The sequence below is a fragment of the Nomascus leucogenys genome, chromosome 1a (genome assembly GCF_006542625.1).
Source record: "Nomascus leucogenys isolate Asia chromosome 1a, Asia_NLE_v1, whole genome shotgun sequence".
Taxonomy (NCBI): Eukaryota; Metazoa; Chordata; class Mammalia; order Primates; family Hylobatidae; genus Nomascus; species Nomascus leucogenys.
In genome coordinates, this window is record NC_044381.1 from 94,777,367 (window position 1) to 94,793,302 (window position 15,936).

The 15,936-nt window shown below is 35.4% G+C and overlaps 1 protein-coding gene and 1 pseudogene across 18 annotated transcripts in view; both read right to left on the reverse strand.

The window, feature by feature from the left end:
* RALGAPA1 (Ral GTPase activating protein catalytic alpha subunit 1) overlaps positions 1-15,936 on the reverse strand; it is a 219,588-nt gene that overhangs the window by 138,095 nt on the left and 65,557 nt on the right. For 11 of the 18 annotated variants that reach the window (XM_030813555.1, XM_030813552.1, XM_030813506.1 and 8 more), the window contains 4 exons: positions 6,574-8,127; positions 4,658-4,782; positions 2,987-3,203; positions 1,818-1,994 (listed from right to left, as the gene is read on the reverse strand). In XM_030813555.1, coding sequence (XP_030669415.1) covers positions 1,818-1,994; positions 2,987-3,203; positions 4,658-4,782; positions 6,574-8,127 — 2,073 coding nt within the window. The remainder of the gene's footprint in view (positions 1-1,817; positions 1,995-2,986; positions 3,204-4,657; positions 4,783-6,573; positions 8,128-15,936) is intronic. The other 7 variants (XM_030813587.1, XM_030813603.1, XM_030813569.1 and 4 more) reach the window with 1 other exon arrangement.
* Positions 11,633-11,833, reverse strand: LOC115836158 (annotated as a pseudogene).

The window sequence follows — 15,936 nt, forward strand, 5'->3', positions numbered from 1 at the left end:
CTGAGTATTATTTCAGTGAATATTCAATGAATGAATATACTACAATTTATTTATCCACTCACCAATTGATGGACATTTGGTTTGTTTTCAATTTTTAACTACTGTGAATAAAGCTGCCATGATCTTTTGCATACAACTGTCCAAGGAAAATACATACCTAAAAATGGTGACATAATAAATGTATGTTTAACTTTAAAAGTTACTGCCATATTTTCCCAGAGTGACTTGATCATTTTACATTCTCACTAGCAATGTATGCGATTCTAGTTGCTCCACACTCATTTCAACACTTTGGATTGTCAGTGTGTGGTTTTTTTTTTTTTTTTTGAGACGGAGTCTCACTCTGTCCCCCAGGCTGGAGTGCAGTGGCATGATCTTGGCTCACTGCAAGCTCTGCCTCCCGGGTTCATGCCATTCTCCTGCCTCAGCCTCCCGAGTAGCTTGGGACTATAGGCGCCAACCACCATGCCTGGCTAATTTTTGTTTTTTGTATTTTTAGTAGAGATGGGGTTTCACCCTGTTAGCCAGGATGGTCTCGATCTCCTGACCTTGTGATCCGCCCGCCTCGGCTTCCCAAAGTGCTGGGATTACAGGCGTGAGCCACCACGCCCGGCCGTCAGTGTTTTTAACTTGAACAATTTCAGTATGTGTAGTAGGATCTCACTGTGGTTTTTATTTGCATTTCCTGGTTACTATCAATGTTAAGTATCTTTTCATTTACATCTAAGAACAACTAAAGTAAGAGGTATTCATTATAAAATAAGAATTTTCTCTAGTATTCCATTTTGAGTAATTTAAATCCTATAATGATGGAACTGTAGCTCTAACCCAATTGGTTCCCATTCTCCACTAGGGCCACATTCTGCAATGGGTCTGCTAAAGTTCTTGCCATCTGGGAAAAAAGGAGGCAGGATATGAAAACAGAGAATGGATTTCTAACTTTTAGAATTCCCCTGGCTCAAATTTCCTCTGTCTGGGTTGGCTGAGGAAATATGCTTGACTAGTTTAGAGATGCAGAAATCACTGCACCAGTCTTCCAAGTTCCAGCCAACCACAAGATGCAAAATCACCCCATGGATAATTAAGCTGGAGTGGATAACCACTCATCAAGGGGCAAACTGTAGCCGGAACCACAGTGAGGGTGGATTATAGAGTGGAATCCCCAAGAACTATGGGCTACTAGCTGCTCAGGCTCATTCTAATCACTTCACTAATATTGCAGTAATGTGACTCTGCATTTAACATGATTGAAGACCCCACTTATCACATTATGGTTGGGTTTGACTACATGTAAAAAGTTTCCAAAAAGCACAAACTACTATCTAAACACAGAATATTAGTATATTGACAAACAGGCCTTCTATTAAGCAGTGTGCTTTATATTTTCTATAACAAATACTTTGCTAAAGAAATCATAAAAATCTGGGCTAACTGAATGACAAAGAGTCCACTACTTTTAACTTTTCTATTTATTTTAAAAATCACTCCAACTATCTCATGTTCTCTATATACATATACATCTATTAAGTTCCCATTAAAATTTTTTTTAATCATGCAGAAAATGTTCTAGTGCATATATATACACAAAATATTGCATAAAATACTACAAGTTCACAGAGTCCTCTGAAGCTTAACCCAGTGGACCTCAAGTCAAGAAACTAATGTCTTTTCTCCCCTTCATTGTTACATAAAGACGAATGAAAAAAGTAATACTTAAATAGTAATAAGTAACACTTAAAATCTCTCAAAATTTTAATCAAATTCTTTGGAGGTTTAAAAAATACATTTAAGAAACACATTCCCATGAATAACTTTACCAGTAATAGTTGCAACTTCAGCAGAGAAAGCTTGCTGATTAAGACTGCTTGTTTCAGAATCTATATGAAGAGTTGTTAGACTAGCCACTTCCTGCTCTTCAGCACTCTGATGATGGCCAGAACCTGAATCCACATCAGCAGAGGATGTAACCCCAGTGTCAGCTCCAAAGCCAAAGTCTATAGGAAGAAGAAATGTTATTATATGAGTCCAATTACAAAGTAAAAATATTTACGAGAGCTAAATCAGCAAAATGATCAAACAGAAACATTCCCTGTACATCTATTCTGTTTACGTATCACTCAGACGAGTGTAAATAATCTTAATACTCTGAAGATCGTAAGTAGATTGGGATAGTGTACAAGCCATGAAGGGAGGAAATACGTAATTCTCCAATGCACATCTCAGCTCTTCACAAACTTAGTTCCCAAGGTTTTGACTTCTTTTTTAAAAATGTGGTGCCCTTTACTGACTGCCAAGTTCAATATAGAATTATAGCTGAATAACTAAGTGTTAACAATACAGCACCAAATAATATTACTGATATTATTGTAACAAGGAGCAATTATTCAAAGGAAGTTCTCGGTACTGTAGCATTGAACATAATCCAAATATTTGGTTCTCAAATATGAGTGTGTGAAACAGTGGCAACTCATAATCATGACTGTCTTTTTAGTAACAGGTCTATCCTAAATTATTTTCCTTTCTACAGTTTTGGTCTTAAAAATGTCATTTCTTTTAAGAAGGGATCACATTTTTTGTTTTTTAAATGTGATTTTAGCAAAATAAAGTAGCCTCAACTTAAGGTGTTAATTTAAATGTTAATTTAGCAAAATAAAGTAGCTTCAATTTAAGGTGATTCCCTAAAACTTCCTTTGAAATTTCACTGAAAATTGAAATAAAAATAAGTGGGGCCAAGAATGACGCCTTGCACCTGTAATCCCAGCTACTCGGAAGGCTGAGGCAGGAGGACTGCTTCAGGTCAGGAGTTCAAGACTAGCCCGGACAACATAGCAAGACCAAATCTCTAATTTTTGTTTTTTTTTCTAACGTGGGAGCCACTGCCTAAGTAACACTGGAGAGGAAGGTGATGGCTACATAATCCGTAAGTCAGTCTTGAACAGAAGAAAATCAACATAAAACATAGTATTCAAATAGAAAAGATACTTGCTGTCAAATTTTCGGCCATCATATTGGAAAGCGCTGAAAGAATCCGAATGACTATCTGAGCTGATAAGATCACTGCTCCCTGCACTGGCAGGAGAAGTCCATTCTGAGGGCACACCTGGGTCATCAATAGGGCGCATCTGGTTCTGCTTGTTTAGAATATCAGGGAGGTCTTTGGGAATTTCCAGGCTGCCTGGACTACTCCCTCTTCTTGTCATAGTCTAAACGTTCAAGAAATATTTTACCATTAAAAAAAAGTTTTTATTCTCTTTAACCATCTGAAACCTTTAATTTCCAAACCATCACAATAAATGCTGAGATTTAGAGGCTGAAGTAGGAGTGGAGAACACACTCACCAAACAATCTGTGTAACTGAATGGAGCTACAGCCTGACCTATTGTTGGTCTGCCTAAAGACCCAAATATCACATGATGCTGGGCCTGTGACTCTTAAGCCTCTGTAGGATCCATGCAGTGAATATAAATTAAAACAGCAGAAAGAGTATTTAAGTGGAAAAAAAGCAGCAAATAAAAAAGACAGTGGGAGAATGGAAAGAATGACAGCAAAGATGTCATTCAATGATTTTTATCCACTCAAGGGAAAAAAGTAAGCCTAAAAAAAAAGGGGGGCGGGGTATATAATGGAGTTATAGAGAAGTCAAACCCAAATGAAATATGATAATTTAAAAAAAGCAATTCCAGGTCAGGCGCAGTAGCTCACTCTGGTAATCCCAGCACTTTGGGAGGCTGAGGTGGGCAGATCACCTGAGGTCAGAAGTTCGAGACCAATCTGGCCAACATGGTGAAACTCTGTCTCTACTAAAAATAGAAAAATTATCCAGGCATGGTGGTGTGCTCCTGTAATCCTAGCTACTCGGGGGGCTGAGGCAGGAGGATTGCTGAAACCCGGGAGACGGAGGCTGCAGTGAGCACTGCACTCCACCCTGGGCGACAAAGCGAGACTCCGTCTCAAAAGAAACCTGTTCCATATATATTTATCCTTCCCTAACAATTAAGCATTATTAGGATTATTAGGGATAAAAGAGCTTCTGTTTTCATGTTGCCATAACCCTAACATTCAAGATAAAGATAACCTGTAAGTCTCTTTCAAAGTTATCTAAAATGGTTAAGCAGTATCTGTGCTAGCAAAACTATGGGAGCTGGTTCACAAACAGATCTTGAGACAAAAATAAAAATTATATATGTATTTTTAAATTACATATTAAATTATATTTATTTATATAACTATGGGAGCTGGGGCAGAAGACCTCCATTGCTATCTTTCCCAGGGCTGGCAGCTGGCACCAGGGCTGGCAGCTGGGGCAGAAGACCTCCATTGCTATCTTTCCCAGGGCTGGCAGCTGGCACCAGGGTAACCTATGAGCAAAGACGGAAAAAGGGGAGACTAGGAAGGTAGTTGCTTATACCTGTGTATTTGTGCACAGGTACCTGTCTGATCTTTCACCCTGGTAAAAATTATGAGGCTGTTTATGTCTTTAGATAAAAAATATTATAAAAATGTAATTCAAAAATCTTCATAAAAAGGGTTATATTTTGAGGAAAGGTTATTTTGAATAAAAATTCCCATATATAAATTGACATATATGTACATAGGTATATATCTGTTAGTTTTTATACCCTCCTCTATAAAAGCAAATCTATAAAATAAAACTTACCGAGGCATTACCACTTCGAAGTCGTTCTGCTATAAACTCATCCATCAGATCAGGAACATTAGCACTGCTGCTGCCAATATCACTATTAACAGGAGGCAGTTTTTGGTTCATGTCCTCTTTATTGACTAAAAATAAATAAATAACTATATATAGTGAGGAAAAACTTCACTGCATTTTCTAACTTTGAAACAAACAACAACCCAAAACAAAGTACCTTTGCCAATTATTTGCCAAACATGCATTTATGAATAATTTCCCTTCTTTTAGATTTAATTTTAAGAATTAGTAAATTGATATTTACTTTATTTAACTAAGCAGATGTTAGTCAATCTTCAGTATAACTTTAAACAGCAAGAAAGCTTATAGATAAGCACTAGCTGAAGTTAGGTTAATATTGCCTATAAAGAAACTGGTATATTTATCTTTTTTCCTGACTCAATGTTTCTTTTTAGAGCCTTAACAATTTATAATTCCGTATTTTCCCCAAAGAATGTTTTCAGGGAATACATCCTTTGAATCTATGCAAAACTCAGTAGGATACAAATGCATTTGAGTATTTATAAATACAAATCCTATGGTTTTGATATACTGCTGTTTCTATCCACTATAAAATCTAATTTTAATGCTTTAAGAATAAAAAGTTGACTTTCACAAATGTTTTTCTTACAAAAAAATCCAAAATAGTTATTTTGATTTTTTTATCACTACATTATTATTATTTTTACCATTTACATTAACGAGAAAGTTTTAGACTTGGGAAACTAACTTATAGAAAATAATATGGTATCTATGTCACTACTATGCTATTGAAAAGTTGATTTCTCTGCAATGAAAGGAAAATGAGCACTGTTTATATTCCTAATAAACTACAAAGTATTTCAGATTAAGAAAATACACTGGTCAGACGCTCACTGTGAAATACCATTATCTTTATATTACTGGCCAGGCTTTGCTAAGCTGTCAAATACTGCCCTCAGGTGGCATTAATGGCTCAATGCAAGATGCATTATACAGCGTTGTTAATCATGCTAACAAAACCATGTTAAAACAAATAAAATCAAAACCAACCTTACTGCTGAAAGTTAATAGTCTATATACGTAAAGTTATTTTAACTTTGACTCAAGATAGGGAAAACAGTTACCATAATCTTGCTTTCTGTTATCTGTCCATAGAGGTTCCATATTTAAATCATGATTGGCTACTGTGAAACCTTTATGCACATTTAAAGTCTCAGAAAAAAAGAAAGTAATTAAAGTGTTTCAAGGACATAACTTGCATTCTATATAAATGAATGCAAAACTAAAAGCCTACAGCATGTTTGGAAATGGCTTAAATGAAAAGTGATTAAATTCACTTTGAGATTTAAGAAATGATTTCCTCATCACTGATAGTTAACTATAATGTTGGTGCTGGCTGTAGGACCTTGATTTCTATTATGTTAGTTGTCAAAATAATTTCTATCAAGAAAAAATACAAAACCAAATAGATCAGCAGTAAAAATAAATGAATTCAATTAGATATATCTGGTGCCCTTTTAAACTATAGTGGGGTGGGGAAGAAAGCATAACAACTCCTTGGTAAACTTAATTTCCACACTTGTGGTATACACTCGGAAAAATACTTGATTTAGGTAGTCTTTGATAGGTCATTGAAATTTTCCTATATATCCACTTTCCTATGTTGTTGTTCAGCAGCAAAGAGGTTTAACTAAATGCCTTATAAGGGAAATTAGTAATTTAAATAAACATTCTATGCTGGGAAAAATACAGCTGGGAAAAGGCGCATGCATAACCAAACAGAGAGAAAGCAGTGACCATCCCAAAGCTTTTTGATTGCTTATAGCTTGCTTCAGTTGCATTAAGCCAAACTGGTGCTGTCTTTCTCCTTTTGCGCTCTGCACACTGTTAGTGCTCACCTGCAGCTTTCCTTCCAAAATAGCCCATTACATGACTGTACAGATCCCTCAGTGGAGCCTCTGGTGGCATTCTGTTCTGCCTCTGTGGGGAAACATTTGCCTTCGGCTTCGAAAGAGCATGTACAACAGTTTTATAAACGCCACCCAGGGAGCCCTGCTGTAGTCCTGCCTCATGACTTGATGACCTAAGAGTACTACGACTACCTAACTGACTACTTGCAATTCCTTCTTTTTGTAATATAGTGGTGGGAATCTCTGTGGATTCCTTCACTGTTTTACTGCTTACTGATGCAGTACCAAGTGTATCTAGAGGTCTGTACACACCAGGTTTTACTAGCTCCGTAGCACTATTTGAGCTGGTATGGGTGTTGCTGGTGCTGCTATTGCTGCTACCACTACTAAAGCCACCGAGCTTCCGCAGTCTCATCTTCCATGGAGCCTCTTTGTTTTCCAGAGGATTATAAAACTGAATGGACTCAGTGGATGGCCTAAAAGTAACATGAACGCTATTTCGTTTTTTAGTAGCAATTTTCATGATTTTGGCTCTATGAGTTACTGTTTCAGACAGGCTCCTTTTAGTTGGAGAAAGTTTGCTAGTACTTGTAACATGAGGCATTCTGCGGTTAACAGGTGCTTTTAGTGTTGCTTTTTTGGCACGCATAACATGTGGGACAGTGATTTTTTCATTAATTTGCACACTCTTAAGCTTTTCAACTAGTGTTACATCAACACAAGGATCTAATTCTGTGGCTGCTTGTCTGTACAGATGTTTCCTTTTTTCTTTATCACAAGGGCTATCTGAACTAGGCTCTGATGGCTGTTTATCACTGTTTAGTTGCTTAGATTTTTCAGAAGTTTGTGTTCTAATAAAACTGTCTGACTGGTTAGGTGCGATATTACTCATGAAGACAGCTGAGTTTGGTTCTTTCTGAAACTGTAGGTTTTCAGGAGTCCCAACAAAAGAGGTGATATTTTCTGATTCAGTTTCCTGATCTGTGCATTCTAATTTATCTAAGGATAACTTAGATAACCTTTCACCCCTATTTACTGCAATAGTCACTTCCTGAGAAGCTGGGTCTTTCCCTATCTCATTTTTACTATGATTTTCCTGGTTTTCCTTAAAATATTCTTTCAGGGTGGAAAGAAGATCATCATCTCCTTCAAGGTCAATGTACTGGATTTGTTCAAAAGCTGAATCTGCAAGATCTACTGGACCTATTAAATGACAAAGATGGTCATATATGCTATCACCAACTTCCAGAGAAGACTCTCTACTATGAGTATCAGTGATGTGGCTTTCAGTGGATCTAGTTATTGAAGAAGCCTCTGTGGAACTCTGCAAGCTTGGTGCATGACGGGATGAACTGTCAATGACAGGAACTGCACCTTTGGCTCGTTCAACAGTGAATGGTTCCAAGATGTCAGAAGTGCTGCTACTTCGAGGCAATGGCTGCTCCTCATTCAAAGCACCAAAAACTTCATTTCCAGTTTCTTCACTTTGTGAAAAATGTCTGACTCTAGTTGAGCGGGGAAGTATTTGAGCATCATCAATATCTGTAAAAGAAAAAAAATTATGTAGAGAAGAACTACATGAATATAAAAAATAATTATTAATTTCAATAATGCCCTAAAGCATATGCTTTAAAAAAAAATCAGAGTTTTTGTAAGCTCAATGAAAAAAAAATCAAAATACAAATCTGTTTTTTTAAAAAAATGATGGGCACAAGCCAATATAGCATGTAGTGTCAATGAATTAGAAAACTACCAAAACGCATTTTAAAATGTTAACATGCATAGAAACAGTGAGGTGATGAAACATTTGGAAGTGCAGATAAAGATAGAGCTGTGCCAATAAATCAAGCAACTCAAATGCTATTAAATTTTTCCTACTTATTTAAGTTCCAAGCAGAAAAAATACACCTTAACACAGAAAGCCGATCCAAGTATCCCACTGTAGACTCTTATAGGGTCTCATAAATTCTCCACCTTCCTTCCCAAAAAGGCAAGAGGCATCTTTTCTTCAAATTTTGCTTCTCTGTTTGATTACATATTAGAAATGAAACTCTCTACCCTCTTCCTAAAGTTCTCTTTGTCAGGAAACTGTTCTCCCAAGGTGTTTTACTTCATTATAGTATTAAAATCTTATTCACTGACATCAAATAAAGTCAATATATTTTTTAAAAAATCAATTGTATTCTTTTGTTTTTGGCAAAAACACCACTTAAACCTGCTAGGAAGAAACTTTACCTGCCTGTTATTGGCCCTTTCCATTAAACAGCCATCAAGCTCTAAAAACTGTATTTCTGGCTTCTTACATCTCTTTTTAAGAATTATAGGCTGGGCGCGGTGGCTCACACCTATAATCCTAGCACTTTGGGAGGCTGAGGTGGGCAGATCACCTGAGGTCGGGAGTTCAAGACCAGCCTGACCAACATGGAGAAACCCCGTCTCTACTAAAAATACAAAACTAGCCGGGCGTGGTGGTGGTGCATGCCTGTAATTCCAGCTACTTGGGAGGCTGAGGCAGAACTGCTTGAACCCATGAGGCAGAGGTTGCGGTGAGCCGAAATAACGCCACTGCACTCCATCCAGCCTGGGCAACAAGAGCAAAACTCCGTCTCAAATAATAATAATAATAATAATAATAATAATAATAATAATTGCAGATGGACATTCAGAGATTATCTAATTTAACTATCTCACAGATGAGAAAATTGAAGCCCAGAGAGGTTAAGTTACTTTATCAAATTTACAATAAAAAAGTTTGAGAAACAGGCTTAGTGTTACATATCACTGCATTATTTTCACTGCCTTCAGTGTCAGGATGAAATAACCATTTAACTGTTCAGATATATACAAATTCTCAACAGGAATTGTGGAAGCAAAACACAATGTCTATGAATCCATCATGGTCTGCAAGTTACCTAGAAATAACAAAAAAAAATTGTTTTCAGAAGTCAGCAAAATATAATGAAGAAAGGACAGAGTCAAAAAGTCAGCTGTTGCTACTATTAGGCTTCTTGTACGAAAGTTAAATGCAACAGAACTATAACTGAACAATCAAAATGAGAAAATTTAGATCCAGAAGCAAAGCAGTGACTTGTCCAAGATTACAAAGTAATTTGTTGATTCTTACTCTAGACTTTGAGACTAGTTTCCTCATTTATAAAATGGAGACAGTCATTCAAAGTATTTTTGGGATCCATGCTACTATGGCTGAAAAAAGGCTAGTCCTTCTGCAGTTTCATTAATATCATCCTATTTGTATGAGGTCCAAACGGACCTACTTTATATTAAATTGAGATCAACATAGGTTTGCATTATGCCAAGATTCTAGTATATTCCTAGTGATATACTAGGAGGCTCTCAACATAGGTTAAATATATAGTATCTCCTGAAGCTGAAACAATTAACTTTTTGTCCTTAAACTGAGGGAAATGTGCAACTTTAAAAAATGACATTGTTTTTCTTCCTCATGCACTCCACTTAGAAATTTTTCTAAATGAAAAGCGAAACATTTCCTTACAAACTTCACTTTGATGCACTTATACTCATTAAGTGTTTGTTAATACAGCAGATAACTAACTCATATCTGTGCATCTTGACAAACATAAATATTTCGGTTTTTTACATCTGCCATAAGAGATCATAAGAACTTCTGCCTCAATGACAGAGATTATATTCAGCATGTACTCTAAATTTCTTTCTACACAATATTCTAAAGAACTCAGCAAAAGATGAAGACTGTATAACTGTTCTATAAGAATTCTTACGAATTTTATAGCTTGGAATTTATTTTACCAAAGGTCAAAATCAGGATTTCAAAATATTAAAATCATAAAAACATTATTACACTAGCAAATGTACAAATGTCAGAAAAAATATTAGTTTTAATTTTTAATTTCTTTTATCAATATTTCACAATTTTTCCATTCTAAAGAAGCCAGGAAAGATTATTATGATGTTCTATGTTTAGGAATTCCTTCCCAAACTCAGCCCTCACACCTTGTATATTAGAAAACTTAACCATTATTTCAGCCTATGTTTTTTTTTTCCTAAAACTTTGTTACCATATGTGACTATCTAAAACTTCTGTGCAAGCTTAAGAGGGAAAGAGCTTTAAAAAAAAATGTAACTGATTTTTTTCTACCAATATTGTAGTACTGGAGAATTTAAATTTAAACAATGTTTTAAAAAATTCTTATGATTTAAATATAGTTCTTTCATGGCACATAACAATACTAATTACATAAAATCAAAGAAGAAAATAACACTGATAGGAAACCAACTTTATGCTAAATTCAGATCAAGAGGGTTGAATTATGTCAATACAAATGGCACTTGAATTCAGCATAATTGACTCTAACAAGCCTTAGATTAGTTGAGCAAATATATACAGCTGAACTTTACTCAGAAAAAGACTAAATAATAAAACTAAACTATATACAGTATTTTCCACATGCCAGGTATTGTTGTAAGCATCTGACATATCATTCATTTAATCCTCACAACAACCCCATGAAGCAGGTGCTATGCCTATTTTATAAATGAAGAAACTGTTTAAGTGACTTACCCAAAATTACACAGCTACAAAGTGAGGAGTTGTGGTGTAAAGTAAGGCAGAAATTAATCTTTGCTCTTAATCTCTTGAATAATACATCATATATATTTTGTACTCATGAAATAATTTATTAATTTTTAAATAAAACTTGGTAAAAATTAATTGTATTATTAAGAAACCATAAAGCCAGGCTTTAGTTATATCTCAATATAAACAAAAAAGAATTTAAAAAAAAACCACAGAGCAGCATAGTGATTTATCTCTATAAAGATAAGAATGTTAGAAATAAAAATCTAAAACAAATGTTAGTAAATTATACAGAAGGAACCAATAAAAAAAACTTTGTATTGAATTGCGAAAAATAATGGTGGCATCAGGTTTAAATAAAAATGCCCTCAAAACAATTTAATTATGCTGCTTATATGTTAACTTAAAAAATGAAAGCTTTTAAATAAAATTTTATATATTTTTCTCTTTCTTTTCTTTTTCTTAAGGGAAACCAACTGTGTCCTCTTACTCTCCTGGAGGAAGAGAACGATCACCCAAGGCAAATGGCAGGTGCAGCAAAGCAACACCAAAGGTCCATTTCACACTAAGGAGAGAACACTGCACTTTCTCTTCCCGTATTCCAGTGCTCACATGTTCAGAGAAACTCCTCTAGTAACACACCTTAGAAATTATGCTTGAAAGTATAGTCTTTTCAATTAAATGTTAATCTAAAGCATTAGAAACCACTTAATGAGTGAAACAATAAAAACGTTTTCAAGAGATTTACAAAAACTGGTTTTAAACATTGAGAAAATGCTTTGGTAAAATAAATTTAAATTTACAGTTTAAAAACTATTCTATAAAGTTACAGAAATGTCAAGTTTTATCTCTGGATTTCCTTAATACTGTTTAGCATTAAAATGGGTCAATTATTTCTAGATTAAAAAACCGTTTTTTTCTGAGAAATATTTTGTTCAAAAAGTTTCCTTTGTTAGTTTGAAAGGAAAGCTGTACATTAAAGTATACTGTCAGCTTATAAAATGTTAAGAAAAAAGTACTCCTTTCCACTAGATTTAAGTCTCTTGAGGATTTTTGTTTTGTTCGTTGCAATATCTCTATTGCTTGAAAGAGGACCTGTCACATAAGTATGGGCTTAATAAATACTGGTAGAAGAAAAGCTCACCTTAAAAAAAAAAAAAAGCAGCTGCTTATTGGTAAAAAGCAAGTTAGTTACTCACAAAAAAATCCCTTCAGTTAAAATACTAACATATCACTAGAAATTTTAATAATTTCTGAAATGATTCATAGAATCAAGTGCCAAAATCCCCTTTACTAAAGTTAAATTATTTTACTGGTCAAGAATGAATGTTAGCTATCAGTAATATTTTTATGGTTCCTAAATTCGTAATATCATTTAAACTAGCTTACATAGAAATTGATGCCATTTTGAAACTCAGTTTTTTTCTGCCCATTACCTAAGTTTTTGTCTATTTGGGCAACAACAGCAATGTACTTCAAGGTAAGTAAAAACTCTAGAGCATCTATGTTTCAAATATTATTAACAGAGGCTATTAAAATTCTATCTTTTTAAGATTAGATGTTCAATTTGCAGGTAATTCAAAGCAGTTTTTACATTATTGTAATCATATGAAAAGACTTAAAAGCAACAAATCAAGCTCAATAGTTTTCATTTAAACCACCAAAATTTAGCCCAGTCGACTATCTTCTCTTTTATTCTAATATTGTTTTCCTGATTTTAAAATTTTGAACATAAACTACCAATACATTTTTTATGTTAAGAAAATTATAGTGTTTTGCTTATGAGTATGCTATATAATGCCATGTTTAAGTTAGCTTCACATTTTTCTTGAGATGTTCTTTTTAAAAAATTAATGCAGGCCAGGCACAGTGGCTCACACTTGTAATTCCAGCACTTTGGGAGGCCGAGGTGGGTGGACCACCTGAGGTCAGGAGTTCGAGATCAGCCTGGCCAACATGGTGAAACCCCATCTCTACCAAAAATTAAAAAAAAATTAGCTGGGCATGGTGGCGGGCTTCTGTAGTCCCAGCTACTCGGGAGGCTGAGGCACAAGAATTGCTTGAACCCAGGAAGTGGAGGTTGCAGTGAGCCAAGATTGCACCGCTGCATTCTAGCCTGGGCGACACAGCAAGACTCTGCCTCAAAAAAATTAACGTAAATTATTCCAGGAAAAAAAATTTAATTTGCCAGGAGGGTGAGGTGGGAGGAATGCTGGAGCCCAGGAGTTCCAGGCTGCAGTAAGCTAAGATGGCACCACAGCAATCAAGCCTAGGCAACACAGTGAGAACCCCTCTCTTAAAAAAAAATCTAATTGGAATTATGCTACAATCAGCAGATTACAAGTGGAAAATATGTAAAATATTAATATCCTATTGTACATTGATGACAGGAAAAAATTCTTGATTGTATAAAAAGTGCCTACTTCTTTGATGAGATGAAAAATTCTTATTAGGCAGAATTTAGGAAAAGGATAGGCCTGTGAGACATACTATTTTATTTTTCGTTGACAGTCACAAAACAGAAGTATAAAGAGCTCAATTCAAATAATAACGTATTGTTAATAAAAAGAGATCAGTCCCCAACATTAGCAGTCTACATACTATAGCCTAGATAGACCAGAGTCCAATAGCAACAAAAATGACAAATCAGTTTTGGGAACTGGTTGAAAGAAACTGGGTCTGTAAGCTTAATTTCAGGATGAGAAACTCATAGTATTTGAGTAGAAAATAATAAATAAGAAACATCTGTGGAAGTATACACAAAGCTGCCTACCATGTTTATATACTTTTATATTCCTTTTTTCACTGAAGTGTTACTTTTGGCAGTAAAAGTAATTTGCTTATGAACGATGATTCAGATTTCTGGCTTCTCTTTTATCAATTTGTCAGGAAAATAATGACTGTCAGCCTGGGTTACCAAATGTGTAAATGTGTACAATCTAGTGCAGTAATTATCAAATAAGTAATTATCAAAGGCCAATGACAGAGAAGCCAAGGAGTGTACTTGCCCAGACACCAGAATAAATTATATTAGATGTTTGTGCAAGCCAACATATTGTATCAAATTTGATACATATTTTTCAAACTGTTATAGATGAGTCTGATGTTAAGAAACAGTGCATTGATATAGTGCTAATGCCCTGAAACTGGTCCCCAGAGCTTAAGAAAAACTCTTTAAGGGCTGGGTGTTGTGGCTTAAGCCTGTAATCCCAACATTTTGGGAGGCCAAGGTGGAGAGGATCACTTGAGCCCAGGAGTTTGAGACCAGCCTGGGCAACTTTATGTTCAGAATTTCCCTGGGCAACAACTCTGTCTCTACAAAAAAATCAAAAAATTAGCCGGATGTGGTGGCACATGCCTATGATCCCAGCTATATGGGAGGCTGAGGCAGGGAAGTCAAGGCTGCAGTGAGTCATGTTTGCACCACTGCACTCCAACCTAGGCAACAGAGCAAATTAAAAAAAAAAAAAAAATTTAACTCTTCAAGAATACTCAACTATTCAACTAGGTTAGTCTATAGCTGTATATAAAGCTCTACCATATAGCATCATACTTACAACAATGCAGGTAGTATGGACAGTTAGAACAAGAACACTGGAGGAGGAAAAAAGGGCTGGGAACAAATAGGGTACTTAGAAAATTGATGGTCCTTTCTCATAGATTTTGGTATGTTAAAAAAAAAAAAGGATTTAAAAGGACTTTCCTTTACCTCCCCAATTATCCAAAAGTATCAGATAAATATTTTTCTAACAAATTCTACTTCTAACCATAAGCTAGAGGTAGATTGTCTATGAGTCGTTTCATTGAAGTTTTTTTTTGGTGAAGTAGTTGAAGAAACCTCAATTCCTGATTTCAGAGATACACTCAGGAAATATTTTACGAGTTCGTTTAAGCTAATTCACATGAGGGAGAGCTATAAAAGCATGAAAAACCATTTACTTTTTCCCCTTCATACAGTTCACTTTCTTATTAATTCTCTGTACATTAAACTATTCTAAAGTAAAATTTACTCAAACCTTGGAAGAAACATCAGCAATTAAAAAGTATGATTGGTCGATGATCTAAGATTTTGGTGATTTTTGTTTTTTAATTTAGCACTATTTTTACAAATCTCTATTCTTATAACTCCTACATTTTCTCTTATCTCTTCCTCTCTCCTTCGCTCTACACCTAACACCTGAAGAAGCAAACTCCAAGCCTTTAATTTGCCTCCAAGAATCGCAGAGGCAAAGACCAATCCAATAATTTAGATTTCTACAATGTAAACTGGTAGAAGATTAATCCTGTTTAATTTTCACATTGGTTCTCTCTGGAACCTTAATGGCACAGGATATCAATATGTGTACTTGGAAAGGTGTTCTGTGCTTAAATAAGACTGAGACATATTCAATTATAAACTGTTTTTTTTTTTTTTTTTTTGAGACAGTCTTACTCTGTCGCCCAGGCTGGAGTGCAGTGGGCGATCTCAGCTCACTGCAAGCTCCACCTCCTGGGTTCATGCCATTCTCCTACCTCAGCCTACTGAGTAGCTGGGACTACAGGCGCCCACCCCCAAGCCTGGCTAATTTTTTTGTATTTTTAGTAGAGATGGGGTTTCACCGCGTTAGCCAGGATGGTCTCGATCTCCTGACCTTGTGATCCGCCTGCCTCGGCCTCCCAAAGTGCTGGGAGTACAGGTGTGAGCCACTGCACCTGGCCAACAGTTTTGTTTTTTTAACAGGTTTTTTAAGGGCCTTTAGTATGTAGATTTGCACTATGAATCTTTAATCTTTTCC